The 22,716-nt window shown below is 34.7% G+C and overlaps 1 protein-coding gene across 4 annotated transcripts in view; it reads left to right on the plus strand.

Annotated features, from left to right (window-relative positions):
* Positions 1-22,716, plus strand: part of Nepl16 (Neprilysin-like 16) — a 1,095,435-nt gene that overhangs the window by 728,703 nt on the left and 344,016 nt on the right. The window contains exon 10 of one of the 4 annotated variants that reach the window (XM_070113033.1): positions 10,193-10,218. The exons of the other annotated variants lie outside the window; for them this stretch is intronic. Within the exon in view, the coding sequence (XP_069969134.1) occupies positions 10,193-10,218 (26 nt within the window). The remainder of the gene's footprint in view (positions 1-10,192; positions 10,219-22,716) is intronic. 4 annotated transcript variants of the gene reach the window in all.

Below are 22,716 nucleotides of genomic sequence, written 5' to 3' on the forward strand. Positions count from 1 at the left end.
CTTTGATCCTTGCAAGTTGCAATAGTATAAAATGTTCGGTTCCAACAAAACTTACCTTAAACATGTTTGTTGCGTTTTTATACAATCAAAAGTATATATTCTGAGACACTTAAATTTTTGTCAACAGTCCTTGCGCATATGAAATGTTGCCTAATATTTTGAATGATTGTACTTTTTCCTATAACAACAGAGTAAAATTTTGAAGACAAAATATTTATTTTATGTTAATATAAATAAATAGATAGATGTATGTTTTTCCAATGCGCCGAGTAACAATAACGGCGAAACTTCATAACCTAACCTTAGGTTCGACTGAAATATTCGTAGCCGGTATTTTAGACCGTTATGTTCAAAGACCCGATCAGTTAGAAACGCTTTGCATTTACGTATAAATATTTTAAGTCCAATAGAAGAGCATAAGACAGTAGTTATGGGGAAGAAGTTGGGCAAGATGACAATTTACTTAAAAGTGAGGTTGTCATGACTCTTAAAGACGGTAGCGGTTTTGTTAAAAAACATACCAATCCTTGTATAATTCGGTATAGAAGGTATAGCCCTATGTCAGAGTTGAGTAATTCCGCGAAATGGAAACGCGCGATAATGAGCAGACTTGCATAACACATCGTATTCTAATTGAGGCGAATCAAAGAAACTATGATGATTTTGAGCAAAGAGAACTAGAATATGTTCTAGAAAGTCTTTATATTGAAATAGACTTAGGAGAAGATGCACAAAAAGAATCATAGTGTTTGGTGATATGAAGCAACTCTAACCTGTTGGAGATAGGTGGATATTATCTTCCTAATCTAATCCCAATGATGCATACAGTATTTTAGTTGGTCCCCCTTTGTGGGAATTATTCAAATACTTTGAGATAAAATAAATAATGAGGCAAAGGGAGAATAAGGCCTTTGCCATTGCATTAAACCATATAACATCTGGTACTATGACCAATGATGATATATCACTCATTGGAACTCGAGTAGTTAATCCCGAGGTCCACTTAAGTGACAAATAATTTCAATGCCCTTAAGCTCAGTCGAGTCCTAACTGAGGCTATACTTTCAACTGCTAAAGACTCAGTTAAAGGAATAGAGAACTAATAATATATATAGAATATAAGTGAAAATCAGAATATTTTGGAAAGAGTTGAACTTTTCAAAACGTAGAGCATGTCCTATGAATTGAAAGATCAAAGTCGGCGAAATACTCAGAGGTGTTAGCAAAACTTTATATCAAACAAATAAGAAAGTCCTAAGTTCGGGTGCAACCGAACAACTTGCAAGAATCAAAGGCGGTGAAATACCTTCAGAATTGACAATATTGCAAAATGTAGCGAAAGGGTTCAACTTCATTGTTCGACGTGAAGGGATTTCAATCAAATTTGGTAAGGTATTAATTTATTTTGAAGGTCATAGACTCACTTAGTTTTATTATTATATTTTACTTCCCGTCGGCGAAAATTATACTTAAATCATCCTCAAATGAGATATACTTATGCGATATAAACTCAACCGAATGTCAACTAGAGGATCGAAATTCATTATATTAGGGATATGGGGCTTAGACCAAGCCCAATATATTGTATATTGAGCGCCAAACCAATAATATAATTTTATAACTTTGAGGAAAACGTATCCACTTAATTTTATTAAAATATCACAAATTTTGACCAACATAAACGGTCAAAAGTCAGGTGCAAAGTCGGAAATCATTATATAGGATATATTGGAGGCAGAGAAAAGGAAAGGCAGACATTTTTGACATTGTTGAAATATACTTTAGAATTTATTTTCAAGCAATTTTATAAATCTAATTTATAAATCTAATATATAATTGTTGCAAACTCCGCCGAAACGGCTAGATCGATTTTGATGAAATTTGGTGTGCTTATAGGGTAGGTATGATAATCGACCAAAATTTTATACCCCTAAATGTTAAGGGTGGTCCACCCCAAATATTTTTTTTTTCTTTCTATATTGGATAAAATTTTTATTTTTACATGATTTAGCATTGAAAACTATATTGGCTTCTAAATTTCCACCCTTATACGATCAACACCTGATTTTTAATCGAAATTTTTATATTATATTCACAAGATGGCAATCCAATATGATACTTGTAATATACTGTAACGGATTTCTCGATAAATCGTCTACTTTGTAACTCACTCCTGAGTTCGAACACTGGATTGTTAAATAAAAGTCCCAATTAAAACAACTTAATGCTTTACTACTGATTATCCCAAATTACAACTGCTCACTTATATCTTAATTGCTCTTTACACGGCAGTACTCTAATTAGAACTGTGCTTGCTGCTCCTTCCGGCAGCTCTTATATAGTATATTTTTAACAAAACTTCGGTACTCGAACATTCTGACTAATACAAATTTCGCTATCTAGTTGGTTCCAGCAGTTTATTGTCGATTCTGGATTTTTCTGGCATTCGTGTTCGCAACTTTCCTCAAATGTTCAAAGTTCGACTTTGTGTGCGTGGGACGTTTATTTATCTCCAATCCATGTAATACACTGTTAAAATATGTCTTCTTTAAGCTCAGCCTTTAAGCAATGTCTACATTCCCAATTGCAGGAACGGCGGGACATCGCATACATATTTTCATGACAACTATCTGTGGAGTCTCCCGATCCACCGTGACAACTTTCCTTCTGAGTGCCTGAATGGTAGAAGCCATTTTAGTGCTGAATGATTTGTCCTTGCGTAAAACGTTAGCCACAAAGGTACTTGTGAAACAGTTTCATGCCTTTCACCAACGCTAGTAATTCTCTCCGAGTTACACGCTGCTTTCTCTCTGGCAACGCAGCCACCTTCTAACGCCAGTCAATGACTTGTGATAGAACGCCTCCTACTGCATACCCATTAGCATCCGTATCCAAAATAATCGGTGATCCTAACATCGGGTGTAGGACTTAACCGCTTCATCAGAGTTTGAAAAGCTATTTCCTGTTCTTTATTCCACTCAAAGACTCTGTTCTTTTTCGTGAGCCTCGATAATAAATACACAGTCCAAGGTTTCCGCAATTCATGTAAATTTTTAGGAGTGGACCGATCTTTTACTGCCGCTATCTTTTCCTTAGCTATGCAAATGCCCTCCGTTGTCACTTTGTGCCCTAAGTAGCTTACTTCCTTTTTGAAAAGGGAACACTTCTTTGACCTCAGCTTTAGACAAGCGCCAGCTATCCGTTGGAAAACCTTTTCGAAGCTCTTGAGCTGTTCATCGAAGCTTTTACCCAACACGATGATCGTCGAGGTATAGCAAACAGGCTTCCAGTGTTATCCTTATAATACCTGGTCCATAGGTCTCTCAAAAGTAACAGGTGCGTTACATAATCTAAAAAGCATTACGGTAAATTGACATAGACCGTCTCCAACGCTGAAAGCTGACTTTTCTCTGTCTTCTTTGTTTACCTCCATTTGCCAATAACCACTTCTTAAATCAAGTGTTGAGAACCATTTTCTACCTGATAACGAGTTTAGAGAGTCACCGATTCAAGGTAGTGAATAACTGTCTTTCTTCGTTACATCATTCAATATTCTATAGTCTACGCAACACCTCATGTTTCGATCTTTACAAGTACTACACTGGAACTCCATGGATTCGCTGATGGTTCGATTAAGCCGATTTCGCTCATTTCAGGTATGGTCTGACTTACAACTTCACGTTTTGCTAGTGGAACGCTTCGAGGAGCCTGGCGGATTGGTCTTGCATCACCCGTATTAATAAAATGTTTCACAACTTTAGTTCTTCCTGGCTTGGAATCATATTTATCAAATATGGATGAGTATCTGAAAAGGAGTTGTTTAGCCTTATTTTGGTTTGCCTCTAGTTCCTTGATCCATGCGTTAATTTTGCTGGATATGTCGTTTTCGATCATGACATTTTCCTCAAGATGTATTTAACGATTTATCACGGCCTCAATCTCCTGACACTGCCTTATTATATCTCCTCTGGAAAGTTTGATTGGTGACTTGAACTGATTAATTACTCTTACGGGAGCAGGCTTATCTTGCCTTGTAAAAGCTAGGCTTTTGCCTATAATTAAGTTTGATGTAGATTTTTCTGTGGCTTATACTACCCACAACTTGTTTGTCCCATAGTCTCCATCTATTTTTGTCCAAATAACTGCTTCTGATTTTGGTGGAATTTTTCTGAAGTATTTCTGTGGATTTTTCCAGTACTTTGTGCTTCTTTTCTTTAACTTTTTCAAGTAATTGGTTCATCCAAGTGTGCTCTTCTATTTTTATTTGATGAGCTTAAAACGTTCGATTGTTAAGCAGAGATGCAGTCTCCTGTGTCTAAACATACGAAACGGTTTCCACAAACATCAGTTTTGGATATGATAATGCAACGAAGCGTGTAGTGTTATCTCGTATTCCATTGACGAAGGTCTGAATTTTCGGGATTTCACTGATTCATGTGCATAAGCTAATTGAGCTTACCTCTTAGTCTCTGTAGAAAACTCCTGCAGAGACTCATTGGCTTTCTGGCGATGATTTTGCAACTCGATTTGGAAGATCTGCTTCCTGTGCTCACTACCATACCGTCATGCACCCATCAACGGTTCTTAACTACTCGCCTCGCAGTTTAGAATGTTCTGTAATATCTCCGCTGCAGAACCTTTTAATGGAACTAACAATTAAGCTGCATTGTCTTAAGGGTTCCAATTATTTAAAAGTGCCATCAAAGGATGGAGGCTTTACCTTGCCTCTGTTTTGGCATAATTGGCCGATTTAATTGTAGCTCGCGGAGACGATCTTTTAACTCATCCACCTCAGGTTGAATATTGTCCCGCTATTCCGAAATCTGTGAGTACACTTCTGCTATTTGTGAGGTCACCTGTGTTGATATACGTGCGATCTGGTTTTCCAACTGTGTCGATATTTGCGTTGACATCTATGATATACGTGCGTCCTGCTTTTTCCCCTGTGTCGATATTTGCGTTGACATCATGCAGCAAACATGATGTTCATGTCCATAATCTTTGACGAGTATTGAGCCTCTTCCTTATCTTCAATCTTAGTAGTCTATTCATCTAATTCCAATTAAAAGGCATATTCGATAACAGTAACATTCTGTTTCAATGGCCTCTCGTAGCTGTGATTGTAATTCGGACTTTGTTGCTAAACCACGTTTTTCCAGCTCCTTTTCCGGTTATGGAACCATTCACATCGGTAAACTTTATAAATTTTAAACAATTCTCTCTTTGGGAATTTATTTGACAATCCCACTTCTGACACCAATTGTAACGGATTTCTCGATCAATCGTCTACTTTGTAACTCACTCCTGAGTTCGATCACTGGAATTGTTCCAATTCAGACAACTTAACGATTATCCGATTTTTCAACTGCTCACTTCTATATTAATTGCATTGTGACACAAGATCGTCTACTATTTGCTATAGTACTGATGACATGTTGTGGGATAATCATCATAATTCGATTACTGATGATATTTTGTATCGACATCGTATAAAGTGCAACGATCTAGAGATCTAGAGATATCATTCAGTGAAGCAATGTACAATGAAGAATTGATTAATATTGAGGATCATTACATTGCCATTGCGAATTTAAATCGGAGTGCATCGGATTTCATCAACACATATATAAGGTTGTCAAATATCCGCTTTTTTGCTCTTCATTCAATGCTTTATAAAAAGTGTTACAGTGATCGGATTTAGTTAAAATATGCGCCGTTTTGTTCGATGATCTGTTTCCATCTAGACGGCAACTTCATAATACCCGCCTCCTCCTTATTTGCGAAGAATTCGGACAGCCACTTTTCACAAGCCTCTTTTGAGTTCAACTTCACACCACCAAGGGCATTCGCCATGGACAGGAACAGGTGGTAATCACTTGGCGCTACGTCCGGGCTATATGGTGGATGCGATAAAACCTCCCATCCGAGCTCCCGTAGCTTCTGACGAGTCATCAACGAAGTGTGTGGTCTGGCGTTGTCCTGGTGGAACACTACACCCTTCCTGTTGGCCAATTCTGAACGCTTCTGGTCGATCGCCTTCTTCAAGCGGTCCAGTTGTTCGCAGTAGATGGTAGAATTAAGCGTCTGGCCATATGGGAGCAGCTCATAGTGGATGATTCCCTTCCAATCCCACCAAACACACAGCAAAACCTTCCTGGCCGTCAATCCCGGCTTGGCCACTGTTTGGGACGATTCACCGGCCTTCGACCACGACCGTTTTCGCTTGATATTGTCGTATGTGATCCATTTTTCGTCGCCAGTCACCATCCGCTTCAACAATGGGACGAGTTCGTTCCGTTTCAGCAGCATATCGCAGGCGTTGATTCGGTCCAGAAGGTTTTTTTGCGTCAAATTATGCGGCATCCAAACATCAAACTTTTTTTTGTATCCAGCCTTCTGCAGATGGTTCAAAATGGTTTGGTGACTAACTCCCATCTCCTGGGCGATGTCATGAGATGCCATATGCCGGTCTAACTCGATGTATTCCATGATTTGATCGGTATTTGTCGTCACAGGTCTTCCGCCGGCTGGCTTATCCATGGTGTCGTTTTCACCGGCTCTTAATCGTCGAAACCATTCCTCCGCGGTTCGAAGTGATAGAGTACCATCCCCCAAAACACCATTAATCTCACGGAACGTTTCTCTAGCGGATTTGCCTTTAACGAAGGAAAACTTTAAAATAGCGCGAATTTCGGCGTTAGTGAACTCCATGTTTACACGTCTATAACTGTTGAACGCAATATCCAAACTAATCATGCATAGCGTTGTTTTGTAGGTTTTGTCAAGACCTTTTAAATTATGTATAGTGTTGCCAGATACGAGCTCTGTAGCGCTTTGTACATAGCCGCGAAATTCAAAATACAAAAAGCGGAAGGGAGATACCTTCCAACCTTATATTTTACATAATGTTTTTCTTCTCATCGCATTGGCCACATAAGGAAGTGCGTAAAAACAGTATTGTCAGGGAATCTATTTTATCAAGCGCTACAATATGTGACTGGTATAACTACTGCCGCTAAGCTGTAGTATTATACCAAGTGGACCATCAGGAGAAAATGGGTAAAATTGGTGGCCCTGGGAAAAAAGTACAGATCGTTGAATGCAAATTTGGCAAAATGAAAAAAAAACAAAGGTAATATTAAGGGAAAACTTTAGTTTAGCATCCCACGATTTCTGGGTTAAGAGGGGTATGGTTGGATAGAGGAGATTCTTCAGATCACGAATGTATATAATTATTGCCGCCGGAAACTTATAGTTTTGGAGATATTTGCATTTTAAGTTGAAAATTTCATAAATTTTATTTTACAATTTCTCGATGTATGATTATCGTTTCTTTTATATTATGCACTTATTATACACTAACACTTCACTACAATGTTTCTACATATTTATTTTATATTAAATATTTAAATATTTGCTTTAAATAAGCATTTTATTTTTACACAATTTCACCCTCTACAAAATATTATGAACTTAATTTTCCATTTTAATAAAAGAAAAAGGTTTTATAACTTAAACGTATGTTTTATTGTATCTGATAATTTCACAAAAGGGTTCATGATGCTGATTTGCTATATTTTTACGCCATATGTATTCATATATCAAATTTTCAAAATCTTCACTGTTATTGTAATTATCCTTAAAAAATTCAAGTTTATAAAGAATTATATACTTTCTTTAACATTACTTTTTTTTATACTCTTGCAACCTGTTGCTAGAGAGTATAATAGTTTTGTTCACCTACCGGTTGTTTGTATCACCTAAAACTAATCGAGTTAGATATAGGGTTATATATATATAAATGATCAGGATGAAGAGACGAGTTGAAATCCGGGTGACTGTCTGTCCGTCCGTTTGTCTGTCCGTCCGTCTGTCCGTCTGTGCAAGCTGTAACTTGAGTAAAAATTGAGATATCTTTATGAAACTTGGTAGACATGTTTCTTGGTACCGTGAGACGGTTCGTATTGCAGCTGAACGCCCACAAAACGCCATTAATCAAAAACAAATAAATTGCCATAACTAAGCTCTGCAATAAGATACAAGACTGTTATTTGGTACACAGGATCACATTAGGGGAGGGCATCTGCAGTTACAATTTTTTTTTTAAAGTGGGCGTGGTCCCGCCTCTAATAGGTTTAATGTGCATATCTCCTAAACCGATATTGCTATAATAACAAAATTCACTAGAAGCAAATGTTTTTAGCACTTCTATTGACGGTGTGAAAAGATTTGAAATCGGGTGGCAACTCCGCCCACTCCCCATATAACGGTACTGTTAAAAACAACTAAAAGCGCGATAAATGAAGCACTAAACGCGCCAGAGACATTAAATTTTATCTCTGGGATGGTATGAGATGACTTTATAGGAACCGCCACCTTGTGACCAAAAATTGTCTAAATCGAACCAAAACTGTTCAAGCCCCTAAGTACTAAATATGTGGACCCCAGTGCCTATAGTTGACCTTCTACCGAAAATATCAGCCAATCCACAAATAAATCTCAAACGAGTATACCATTTGACTTTGCGAGAGTATAAAATGTTCGGTTACATCCGAACTTAGCCCTTCCCTACTTATTATTTTTTTAAAACCTTTTTTATTAAATTTATTTTAGTTTAATTTTAATTTTTCCCTCATTATATAAATGTTTTTCAATTTCTATTATTTCTTTTTGTTATTCAGATTTTTCTTAATATGCTTGTCACCGGAACATTGTCATTTTAAGATATGCAACACCGTATAGAGATACATGCCTTGCACTAGGCTTGCTAGAAGATGACAATCAATGGAACAGTATTGTTGCTGAAGCAGCTTTAAATTATGCAGGAACACAAATTCGTCTACTATTTGCTATAGTACTGACGACATGTTTCCCGATCCGATCTCAAAAGTTGTGGGACAATCACAAAGATTCGATGTTTGATGATGTATTGAATCGACATCGTACAAAGTGCAACGATCTAACGATGTCATTCAGCCACGAAATGTACAATGAAGCATTGATTGCTATTGAGGATCATTGCCTTCTCATTACGTATTTACTAATCGGTCTTTACCGATCCATCATGATTCTTTCACTTTCCAGTATACAAATCAAGAACCAATCAATGTATCCGGATAAAAATTTGCATAAATAATATCTTTGGCGTGTCCCACCTTATGACCCAAAATGGTCTAAATCAGGCTACAACTACTAACGAATATGTGGACTCCAGTTCCTATTGAGAACTTTTTATCGAAAATGTTAGTCAATCTGTGAAATACATATTGAAATTCAATGTCAATGTATGTCAAAAAAGGAATGAACCGGTTCAATACTTCTTTTAGCCCCATATACCTAATATAAAGATTTTCCAACTTTCGGAATTGAGTAAGCCTATTTTTCTAATAACGGTGCATCTTTGTGCCTAAAATGGATATAATCAAAAAACTTACCCTAACCCCTATATAACTGATATTCAGGATTTTGAAACATACGGCTGACTGTACTCCTTATATATTGGTGATGGTAAGTGAGGTACCTTAATAAACTCAGAGAGCATCTTTATAGTCTTGCAATATGTTGCTACAGAGTATAATAGTTTGTTCACCTAACGGTTGTTTGTAGCACCTAAAATAATTGAGTCAGATATAGGGCTATGTATATATAAATGATCTAGATGATCAGACGAGTTGAAATCTAGTGGCTGTCTGCCTGTCCGTCTGTCGATCTCTACGCCCTGTGTATATATCTCCCACACTGTTCAAGCTATATCACTCAAATTTGCAATGGACATATCATATCATGATGGTTTTATATTTCATTAAATTGCGACTAGTAAAAAAATTATACTAACAGCAATATTTTTTTTTTCAAAAACTAAATAGTACAATATTTGTTATTTTGTTATAAGGTTGTTAAACGTTGTACGCTTAAGTCTTTGTCTGCTATAACTAGGTTCTTCTAATTTTCTGGCTTCAGCGTTTACATGAAACTGTACCATGGGGCATTTACAATTTTTCTCAAATTTTTATTTTGGAACGTTTGCACAGGTGCAGCGCATCCCCACAGTTTAATTACGTGTGTCCGAATTGGTTTCAATCTTTGATTGTATGTATATATTTTATTTTGTGTTGTTAACAGTGATTAGCCAGCTTATTGTGTTACATTTTAAGTTCAGCTCTGCAACTTTTATTTTCTCTTTCCATTTCAGCTTTGCATCCAGCGTCGTACCAAGAGGTAGGTGGAGTAGTACTCCTAGGTGGAGTAAGATATAATATTATTTCATTTCGAATATATTATATAAGAGGATATATCTAACACTTTTGTTACTGTATTTTACGTGAATTGACTTCGTCTCGTTTAAGGTTACGCACCGTCTCTGTGCCCATTCCACCATTTGGTTAATTGAAGTTTGCATTCTGTTGAACGGTTCTACTTTCTTTTTATCGGTCATAATGATGCAGGTATCATCGACAAATGAAGCAATTTTCTGTTTGTCGGCGTAAGCATATCGCTAGTAAACAAGATATATGGGAGTGGTCCTACGACACTTCCTTGCATCTTCTATTATGCTTGTTATGCGATCTACTTAGTCGATTGTAGAATGTTGAGATCTAACTCTAAATTAGTACATTGATATGAGACCCTTTTGTTCAACTGATTTTTCAGGTCTTCTGATAATGACAGCTTCAAGTAGCTTAGACTAAATACAATGAAATTGGGCGGTATGACGCGACTTATTATGCTCTTTTCCCAGGCTTTTGTATCATAATGATTTCGGATACTTTCCAAGGCATTGGGACGTATCAAAAGTTTAGGCAAGCGTTTATTATCGACTTAAGCTTTGTTATTGCTTTGCGCGATTGAAGTTTTACTACATCGGCAGTTATAAAGTCGAAGGCAGTAGCGTTTTTTTTTTTGATAAATTTCACAACATCTTTGTTTCTTGTTGATTGAATTTCACTTTCATGTTGCGAAGCTTCCAGCTGCGGTAATGTACCATGGATCGCGAGTGGACTAAATGGTTTAGCTAATTTCTCTGAAAAAACTTCCGCCTTTTTTCGTCGCTTTTTGCCCTTTTTCGTCGATTTTGGTCTTTCGGAAAGGGGGATTTGTAAAAATTGGTTTCCGAATATTTTTTACAGCTTTCCAAAGAGAGTAATCAGTATTTTTGATTGATGTAAGTTTCTTGGTATTGTTTAAAATGTTTTGATTTGTAAGTTCTTAGATTTTGTTGCTGAGAAGCTTAGTTAAATTGTTCATTTCTGGTTTATATTGCGGAAATCGCGTGTTTTTGCTATTTTTTACTAAGTTTTCTCTTTTTCTTTATGATATTTCTGCTTGATATTTAGTATAGAAATAGTTTGGTTTCAAAACAGTAGTATTTGCCAAGCTGATTCTTGAACAATTTTCGTAAATGCATCGACTTCATCTTCCCAAATTGCTGGTGTTGCTATTTTTTCTTTAAGATCAATATTTTTGTCCAGCATAACTTTAAAGTATTCGCAATTGGTATGTTCATTAGAAAGATAAGGCGGTAGCTCAATTTCTTTTAAATTACTATTAAGATATACGGGTGAGTGATCTGAATTTAGGCCCAAGCCATTTTCCACGGTAATGAAATCCTTGGATATTTGCCGGATGATGAAAAAATCTATGTAACTTTCTTGTCTCGGCAGGCCATAAGTCGTAATCGAACCCCTGTCGCGCCCACAAAGCGCTATTTAACGAAAACCTATAAAACGCCATAAACAAGCACTAAAATAAGATATAGAACTGTAATTTGGTACGAAACATCGCAGTAACAAGGGGCACCTGTAAGCTAAAAACTTTGAAATCAAGCACCAATGAATGTATCGGGATGAAATTTATCATGAATAAATAAAAAAAGGAATTGTCTAAATCGGACTAAAGCTATTCAAGCCCCCAAGTTACCGAATATGTGGACCCCAGTTCTTAAGGCGAACATTTTATCTAAAATATCGAAACGATATTATAGAAATTTGAAAATAATCGTATTCTGGTTCCTTTGGCGCCCATATACGTAATAGAAAGATTTTCGAGGTATCGGCTGACTTTATATCGCATATATTGGCAAATAAGTAAGATAACTTGTAAGTAATAGGTCTTTCCAACCTTAAGCCAGAAAATAAGTCAACCTACCTTGGAATCATCATTGGGAAAAATCTCACGAAGCGCTTGCCTAACTCTTTGATCACATCAAAGATAAGACTTTCACGACCGCGAATAGCGTGGAAGTAGAACTCCTAAGGTGTTAAGCCGGCAAGATAAAAATTCACGACTCTCTTAACCGTAATCGTCTTTAATTAATTGCGGTAATATGCGCTTACGGAAACCGTACATTTTTTGTTTACCTTCGAGGTTCTGGTGACCCACACAAGCTAAACCTATAAATGAGTTACGTATATTAATGATTTTTCTATATTTTATAAATTTAGTTCAGGTACTTGTATACATATAGTCATAGTCAGTCAAGATTATTCCCCGCATTTGAGTGAAATTTTGTGATTTTTGAACATTTAAACGTCGCGAAGTAATCACAATTTCTTTGGTTATTACTATAGTCGAAACTAAGATGATAAAAAATAAAACAACGAAAACACTTATACACAGGTACATAAAGCCGCAATCAAAAATTTTCATTGGTAGCGCTAAAAGTAAACTTTAACAAATAAATTAACAACCAAAGTAAAAATTCATTACCGTTTTGTTTGAACAATTCAAAAAATGTGTATTTGTATAACCAAGTACATCAGAATTTTTATCTGCAATTATATTTCTAAAGCATTGATAGAAACAACATAAAATTCAAGTACTTACCTTCTATATAAATGCCTTTGGATTCTATAAAACAAAATAAAATAGTATTAGCATTTAAAAAACAAAGCACAAAAAGCGTTTACCTCAAACAAATTTTCCAAAAAATGCCGGCCATTGTTGAAAGATGATATACAATAGTTTTATTTGCGTGTCTTTCTTATACATTAAAAAATTATTTATGAAGAATGTTGCTACTTTTACAACAGAAATTTAATTCAAAACAAGTAAGGAAGTGCTAAGCTCGGATGTAATCGAACATTTTATACTCTCGCAAAGTCAAATCGTATACTCGTTTGTGGATTGACCGATATTTTCGGTAGAAGGTCAACTATAGGCACTGTGGTCCACATATTCAGTACCTAGGGGCTCAAACAGTTTTGGTTCGATTTAGACAATTTTTGGTCACAAGGTGGTATACTTTAATCGCATTATTCACGCAAAGTTTTATCCCGATACAGTCATTGTTGCCTGATTTCCATAGTGGAAAGTGAAAGTATCAAATGGAACTTAAAATGGTGTTATATGGGAAGTAGGCGTGGTGTAATCCTATTTCGCCCATTTTCGCACTATAACATAGAAATATAAAAAGAACGTCACACACCGAATTTGGTTTATATCGGTTTAGCAGATCCCAAGATATGGGTATTCACCTAAAAGTGGGCGGTGCCACGCCCACTGTCTAATTTTGAACGCGGTTCCTATAAAGTTATCTCATACCATCCCAGAGATAAAATTTAATGTCTCTGGCGTGTTTCGTGATTGATTTATCGCGCTTTTAGTAGTTTTTAACAGTACCGTTATATAAGGAGTGGGCGGAGTTGTCACCCGATTTCACCCATTTTCACGGTACTAAGAAACATGCCTACCAAGTTTCACAAAGATATCTCAATTTTTACCGCCGGATTTTAACTCGTCTCTTCATCCTGATCATTTATATATAATAGGTATAACCGTATATCTAACTCGATTAGTTTTAGGTGATACAAACAACCGTTAGGTGAACAGGTTGCGAGAGTATAAAAAAAATGTTAGCTTTAAATATGTAGTGGTGTATGTGGGGAGCCTTACAAATGTAGAAGTGAACTGGTTACCTCCGTCTTGTAGGGTATATTTCAGTCAAGGGAAAATGAAGTCTTTCGACAGGACTATTGCTAGATGACTGTTGGAAGGATGTGATCTTTAACGTAAAATTATATTGGTTTAGAAAATCTTTGAATATATTTGGAGAGCACCTTGGTTGCAAATAATAATCAATAACTAAATAACAAAGAATAATATTTTTGTAATATTTCAGTAATTTTGTCGTCGAAATTGATTTCTTTGACTGTTGGTCGACCTCCTTAGTGTATGTTGCAATGCATTTTTACAATGTGTACAATTCCTAAACGCATACTTGAGTTTTCTGTCAACGCTTAATGTTCCTAATCAGTTGGCAACTCAGATTGATGAACATCCGTTGCCGAAAGTGTGTTTTATAGCGCAATTCAGTTAGCAGTCTCTAGTTACTATTTGAGACAGAGATAAAGAGATGCCAAACTCATCCTCACTGAAAATCAGAGCGCAATTATTAGGCATTTGTCAAAGTTCAGGAGGTCAGACCTTAAGCAATTGGAAAAAGAGGGACGGCCAGATTGAAATCCTACGGAAAAATATGGGAACAGAGAGATTTGTTGCTGCTGTTGAAGATCACTAATAAAAATTGGAAAACAATGACAATGAAAGAAAACGCGAAATTGAAATGTAAATAATGCAATCTTTTGTGTGTATGAAATCTGATTGTGACTACAAAGCATGTAGTATTAATTTTCAAATGAAAATTATAAAAAAAATTAATTATTGAGAGCTAATACATTTATTCTTTTGATTAAGTATTAAAAGTTCAAACATCAATTGTGTATATTACAAAATCACAAGAAGGGTTAAAATAGTTTCTGCATATGCTTAACGGATATATGTATACTAATATTATATTTAATCTTATTAAATGTTGAGTATTTTAATTTAAAAATTATTATCTTGTCCGATCTGGATACAATGAAAAATGTTATAAAAAACGTTAATTTTGAGGCGCTCTCACACTGGAAAGAGTTGGGCATCCCATTATCCCTAATTTGAGACATTTGGAAGTAAAGTCGCAATTTGTGACAAATTACTATTCACGATAGAGTCTCCAGTCTTTATTCACAAAATACTGTCTCAAATTTGTAACCTGATAGTAAGCTGGTCACAAAACTAATAAGAATTCTTGTTTTCCATTTTTAACCATCCTTAAATTTCACTTATAGAGATCGTCTTAGCTTTTAATCAATTGTTGGTTTTTATATTTGGTTACCACCTCACACATTGATTGAAAGTCAACATTTTACCTATATTTTTAATGGTAATTATGCTTTCTAACTGCGTTATAGAAAAGTTAATATTTGTTATCGACATTTTATTTTCATTCAGGTTTAATATACATCTCTAAATAACAAAATGTAACCGCTGATTAGATCTGTTCGTTTTCAATTGAGACTGTCACGTACTTCAAATCGTCTGAAATCACAAAAATTGTATCTAGGGTAAAATCTTAAATTCAGAGACTTGTGATTGTATCAAAGTACTAATTTAAGATATGTATGACCAAGTAGTGTGGAGCTTCATTAAGTCCGTATCTCGTGACTGTTAAACTACGATTAAGTTGTAGAAGAAATAGAAGTTCTTAGATAAATCCAGATTGGAATAACTGGAATTTAACAGTTGTAACGGTTGGGATATTCCCTTAAATGCTGATGTGAAGAGAAAACGAAGAATTATGGCTTATGAAATTGTAAGTATTTTTCATTTAGTACTAGCGCGTTGCTACGCCACCAACTAAAATAAATTCGACATTACATAAATATTCAATTCTTTTTGTCAATAATAGAATAATTTCATCGCAACGAACTTTTGCTCGTAGCAATTTTCAGTGAATTCATAGTAACAATCTTCCAATTCAATTTACACTCGATGTGCACTGGATGCAGAAAATATACAACCATGGTCTGTTCAATGTGAGTCAGGCAAAAATTTCACAAGTTACATTGGAATGGCAGTGGTGCAATTTGTAGAAACCCATCTTTGACTCAGCCCAACAACTTTTCTAAAAATCAACATATAATCAAATGTATAGTTTACGATTCTTTTTAGAGATATACAGACAAACATTCATTTATATATATTTATACTCTCGCATAATGTTTCTACAGAGTAAAATAGTTTTGTTCACCTAACGGTTGTTTGTATCACCTAAAACTAATCGAGTTAGATATAGAGTTATATTATATATATATAAACGATCAGGATGAAGAGACGCGTAGAAATCCGGGTGACTGTCTGTTCGTCCGTCCGTCTGTGCAAGCTGTAACTTGAGTAAAAATTGAGATATCTTTATGAAACTTAGTACACATGTTTCTTGGTACCGTATACCGCAGTATTGCATATGGGCGTAATCGGACCACTGCCACGCCCACAAAATCAAATAAATTGCTATAACTAAGCCACAATCCACAATAAGATGCATGACTGTTATTTGGTATAAAGGATCACATTAGGAAGAGGCATCTGCAGTTAAATTTTTTTTAAAAAGTGGGAGTGGTCTCGTCCCCTAAAAGGTTTAATGTGCATATCTCCTAAGCCGCTAAAGCTATAACAATAAAATTCACTGTGAGAAAATATTTTTAGCCTCTATTGACAGTGTGAAGATGGGTGAAATCGGGTGACAACCCCGCCCACTTCTCATATAACGGTACTGTTAAAAACTACTAAAAGCGTGAAAAGTGAAGCACTAAACTTGCCAGAGACATTAAATTTTATCTCTGGGATGGTATGAGATGACTGTAAATTAATCGCATTCAAAATTATACAGAGGGTGTGGCACCGCCCACTATCAGTTGAAAACCCATTTCTTGGGATCTGCGCAACCGATTTCAACCAAATTCGGTACATAATATTCTTCTCATATTTCTATGTTATAGTACGAAAATGGAAATCGGCGGAAATGGCGAAATCGGATTACAACCGCGCCTATTTCCTATATAACACCATTTTAAATTCCACCTGATTCTTTCACTTTCCACTATGCAAATCAAGCAACAATGATTGTGTCGTCAAAAGTATGCCACCTTGTGACCAAAAACTGTCTAAATCGAACCAAAACTGTTCAAGCCCTTAGGTACTGAATATGTGGTCCCAGTAAATATAGTTGGCTTTTTACCAAAAATATCGGCCAATGTGTAAAATATATAATTGAAATTCATATAATAAAATAAATCAATGAAGCTCTCGCTAATAGTATGATTTTGTGTTAAAAATGGGTTGAATCGGATCAGTAGTTCTTATAGCCCTCATATACCTAATATAAAGATTTTTGAACTTCCGCGTGACTTTATATCGCATATATCGGCCAATATGTGAGTTTTCTCAATGAAAATTAGTTAAAAATGATTCAAATCGGGTAAGTAATATCAGGATTTTCAAACATTCGTCTGACTGTACTCCATTTGATTGGTGATGGTATGTAAGGTACCTTAGTGAAACAGTGGGAGCATTTTATTAGTCTGTGGCATGTTAGTAGTATGTAACATTGACAAAAAATGATAAAATCGGGTTAATGCTACACTCTACTTCCATATACTACTTATAATACTTCTCGTATGTCGATCAGTGAGTATTAAATTTTTTTTATCTATAATAATTGCTTCAAAATATGGTCTCTATGCTCGAGTATAGCTGAGCAATGTAAAAATTAATATCTTTCTCTATCCCCAATATATATATGATTTCCGTCTTTCCACCTGACTTTAAACCGTTCCGGTTGATCAAAATGTGACATTTTAACGAAATTAAGTGGATAAGGTTTCTTAAAAATTATGTGGTTTGACGCTGAATTAAAATGAAATTAGTATATACCTTGGTCTAAGCCTCACATCTTCATATAATGAATTCCGATTCTCTGGCCACATAAGCTTATAATATAAAATTTAGCCACTTTGGTAGAGTTAATACCACATTCATACTTACACTTCAAGCAACAAAACTGAGACTAAGTTTATGGCCTTAATATAATATAAGTCAAGAAGATATCAAATTTGATTGTAATTTAATCACGATTTAATTGAATAATAAATGATTAATTCTTTCTTAATATTTTTTTAATATAATGTGAGAAGGAATTTCCTGGCCTTGATTCTTGCGAATTGCAAGAGTACAAAATTCTTGGTTCCATCCTAGTACCCATTATCGGGGATATATTGACCCTAGCTTCAACATATTATATATAAAATTTTAAGTTAAAAATTCAAACTTCCGTTTAACTTTATATAAACGTAAAATGTGTGAAATCGGTCCACGAATTTCCCCAGCTCAAAAAAGTAAGCAGATTTTATGCCTATGTTTGTATGTACATATGTTCGCACTGCGAAAAGAGCGCAAAATCGAAGTGAATAATGTGCAGGTATATTCCCGTATGCACTTTGTGAATATGTTATTGTATATTCTAATATATGTATAATATAATTTATTAAAAATATATATTTAACGACATACTCGGGTATAGTTATAATATGTAAGCGTTTTTTTGATGTGTATGTATTTATGTTTGTTTGTTGTGTTTTTATATATTTGTTTCTATGTTTTGTTTTGGTTTGCTATTTTGTCTTTGCTTACTTATTATATGTAATCCTGCTTATTGCTTTATTAAGCATAAGGGGTATTGCTGGAGAAATGTGCAAGTAAATACTTGAATTTGTATTTTATTTTATGTTTGTTAAATAGATGTATTTGAATACACAAAAGTAAGCATAGACGCCAGTGAATTTTTATTTATGAGTTATGTATGTATATACAACTGAAAATCAAAAAACATACATATAATAAAATTTATAATAAATAAAATAATATAAAAATATATAAAAATTTATAACAAATAAAATAAAATATAAATATTATATATGAGTGATCCAAGTAGAGGCACTTTTTTCAACATCCTTTTCTTGACAGATCACGCCTGAGTCATGTCAAGCTGCCATGTTATTTTTGTTCAGTATTGTTTGGCATTTCATCATGGTAAGACTTACGCCTGAACAACGTTTGAAATAGTTCAACTTTATTACGAAAACTCAGCATCTGTAAAGAATATGTTTCGCGCGCTTCCCTCAACTTCTGGTCAACATAATCGCCCTACTAAGCGTACTATTCGCAACACCATCACCCATCTTGAGACCCAGCATTCATTATTGGACAATATTCAACTGAATAGACTACGTCCAGCATGCAGGGAAGAACATATAGCGGCCGTAGCTGAGAATGTACACGAAGACTGTGGAGAGTCGATTCGGTGCCGTTCGCAGCAACTAGGACTGACGTATGGAACGACTTGAAGCATTGTACGTCGATATCTTAAATTGCAAGCATACAAAATACAGCTTGTGCAAGAACTGAAGCCCTTGATCTTCTCAAGCGACATTGCTACGCTTTATGGGCTATTTGGTCAGCAATGAGGCTGATTTCTGTCTCAATGGGTACGTAAACAAGCAAAAATTGCCGCATTTGGGCCGAAGAGCAACCTAAAGATATTCAAGAGCTGCCATTTTAACCAGAAAAACAAATTAATGGTTTGGTGCTCATGTAAACGAAATTGGTCCAGGTCTAAAGGGATCCCTGATGTAATGAATTTTGATTCTTTAGTTGTCGTTTTTCACATCAACTCAATATATTAAAATTTAACCTCTTTGGTTGAGCTTATGTCACTTACATACAAGTATATCTCATTTGAGGATGATTTAAGTATTATTTTCGCTGACGGGAAGTAAAAAATAGTAATAAAACTAAGTGGTCTATGATCTTCAAAATAAATTAATATGTTAAAAAATTTGATTACAATCCCTCACGTCGAACAATGAAGTTGAACACTTTCGCTATATTTTGTAATATAGCCAACAACTGAAGGTATTTAGCCGGTTTTGATCCTTGCAAGTTGAAAGAGTATAAAATATTCATCCGAACCTTGGCCTTCCTTACTTGTTAAAACTGTACAATTTATCTCCGTGATATTTTTCCAATAGCTTTGTGACGAGATTTTCACTTTTCTCTTCAACTAAAGCTGATTTTCGTAAGATGGAGGAAAACAACTGTTTGTAAAATTTTTTAGTGTTGTCGCATGGCTCATGAATACTCGAGAACATATTTTCAAGCAACTTTATAAATAAATAACTCACGCACTGACCCACATATTCGGCATAAGGTTTGTTAGAATAACGCAAATCACAGAACGTAGTATAATATAATGTCATATATTTTCGTCATTAAACTATAATACGAGTGTATTCAATATTATTCGTTCATTTAATTTGCATAATATCTTTCGTATTGATCAATATATACGGTATAAAGCCAACCGGAAGTTTAGGAATCTTGTATTAGTTATATAAGAGATAGCATTGACCCGATTTTATCTATTTTTGGAACTACTACATATTTGAATATTAACAGAAAACGATGCGCTCTGAGTCTTATTTGTACCAAATGTCATCATTAATATATGAGAAGTAAACCCAATCGGATGTTTGAAAACCCTGGTATTAGTTATATCGGGGCTTTTATCCCGATTTTATGCATTTTAAACACAAAGATGCAGCGTTATCAGAATAACACGCTCACTTAATTTTATTAAGATAACTTTCATATTGGCCGATATATGCGGCATTTTCGGTAAAAGGCCATAGGCATTGGGGTCCACATCTTCGGTATTTAGGGGCTTGAAGAGTTATGGTCCGATTTTGACAATTTTTAAACTTGATATGACAGACATTAAAAACACTATAAGTGCATAGTTTTATCCTGATATATTCATTTGTAAAAAGAAAGTGAAAGAATCAGATGGAGTTTAAAATTGAGTTACATGGGAAGTAGTCGTAGCTGTAGTCCATTTTCGCCCAATTTCCCACTGTAGCATGAAAAGATTAGGATAATGTTACCTACTGAGTTTGAACCAATTTTTGAAATAGGTCCAGCAGGTCCGCAGATATGATATTTATCCTAAATGTATATATCAGATCATTTTAAATCTTCGGCTTACGCCAAGTATGAAAACTGCTTATACCAGTATTAAGAAACAAGGGCCATGATTTTCGATCAACTAAAGCTATTAAAGTCAATTAGATCTACTCTTCATTCGAGAATAGAGCTGCCTGGTTAAATGAGGTACATTATTGGCACACCCTAATAATACACACCACTCCTGAGAACCCCATACAGGATGTCACCACACGCTGAATATCACCACACACGAGGACGCCTCACACCACCAACCAACAAAATGGATTGGATCATCGCTTCTACGCTCATTCGCTATATATCATTCGTTTTGTCTACAGGCCTGAGTGCCAAGTCAACATTTGATACGAAAGCTCCTGTGTGCAACTTTTCGATCGACCGCCGTCATCGTAAACCTGCGAAGTGAACATCGTTTTTTCGACTCTTTCTCTGCGGAATCTTTAATTTAATTTTTTAAAGTTTAATTTACTTGTGTTAAAAGATCTTAATAAATTTTAAATTTGTAAATCACATTTTCTTTGCTTTATTCGGAAATAAGTGTTAAAGGCTTTGTGCAAATTAGTATCAATTTAATCATCAATCAAAAAAATCCAAAAAAAAACAAGACAACAACAAGCTAAGCTATAGTGACAGAATAGATAACAAAAAACAAACGAAAAGAGTGCAGTGAAAGAAAAAGTGGTGTTATTAAAGAAAAAATAAAAAAGTACATATATGTTTATTTACACATATAACTAAAATAGTGTTACCTAAAACCAAATATACCAAATACAAAAAAAAAAAAAAAGAAAGAAACATATTGACAAACAAGTATACATAAAGTGCGTGCCACCGTTTTTACCGTTTTTACGCCATAATAAAGCGGTTACCAAACTGTTATAAGTTTCGGTTCAATTTACGGAAAACCGAAAACAGTTTGGTACAATATATGTTTAAAAATATATAATATTTACAAAATTCAATATATAATATAATTACTAATGCCTATGTCTCAACACAAAATTTAACAAAAAACAGGCAAAAAAAATATATATATATAAAAAAAAAGTATTTACTTTCAAATATTTTCCAGCAATACCCCTTATGTTTAATAAAGCAGTAAGCTGGATTGCATAACATATATTACCATAAGTAAGCAAAGGCGAAATAGCAAGTCTTTAATAAAATATTATATAACACAGAAACAGAGACATAAAAAAGAAAACAAACATATATACATATATGCATAATAACTTACCACGTTCATATATACATACATACATATTCCATATTTCATATACAATGCATATGGTAAATATAAGTAAAAATCAATGTTACAGAGAGTACCATTATAACATACGTTGATGTATTATCAACACAAAATTTGAAATTACATATATGTATAAACACATACATAATTGCATTTGGGAAATACCTGCATATTTCCAATTTCATTTCGCGCTCTCTTCGTATTGCGAACATCTGTACGCATATTATATATAACCATCCGGCATAGAATCTGCCTGTCTACTCTACGCTGGGTAATATTAAACTATTAAAAATTTTAAACATTCACTAAAAAAAAAAAAAAAGATTTTCATCTTGCGAATAAATTAGCATTGTGGTAAAAATATGTAAAATTTTCTTAATTGTATTGTTTATTAAAACGCAAACAAAAAAAAATCTATCAAAAAGAAAAAAAATACAATAACATAAGTACATAGGCATATGTACATCTTTTCAAAGTCCACATTGGCATATATCCCGCAATACCCCTTGTAACAAACAAGCAGGATTGCATACAAAAAAAAAACTAAAAGCACATTGATCTCTTCAACGAGC

Source organism: Bactrocera oleae, chromosome 2 (assembly GCF_042242935.1).
Source record: "Bactrocera oleae isolate idBacOlea1 chromosome 2, idBacOlea1, whole genome shotgun sequence".
NCBI lineage: Eukaryota > Metazoa > Arthropoda > Insecta > Diptera > Tephritidae > Bactrocera > Bactrocera oleae.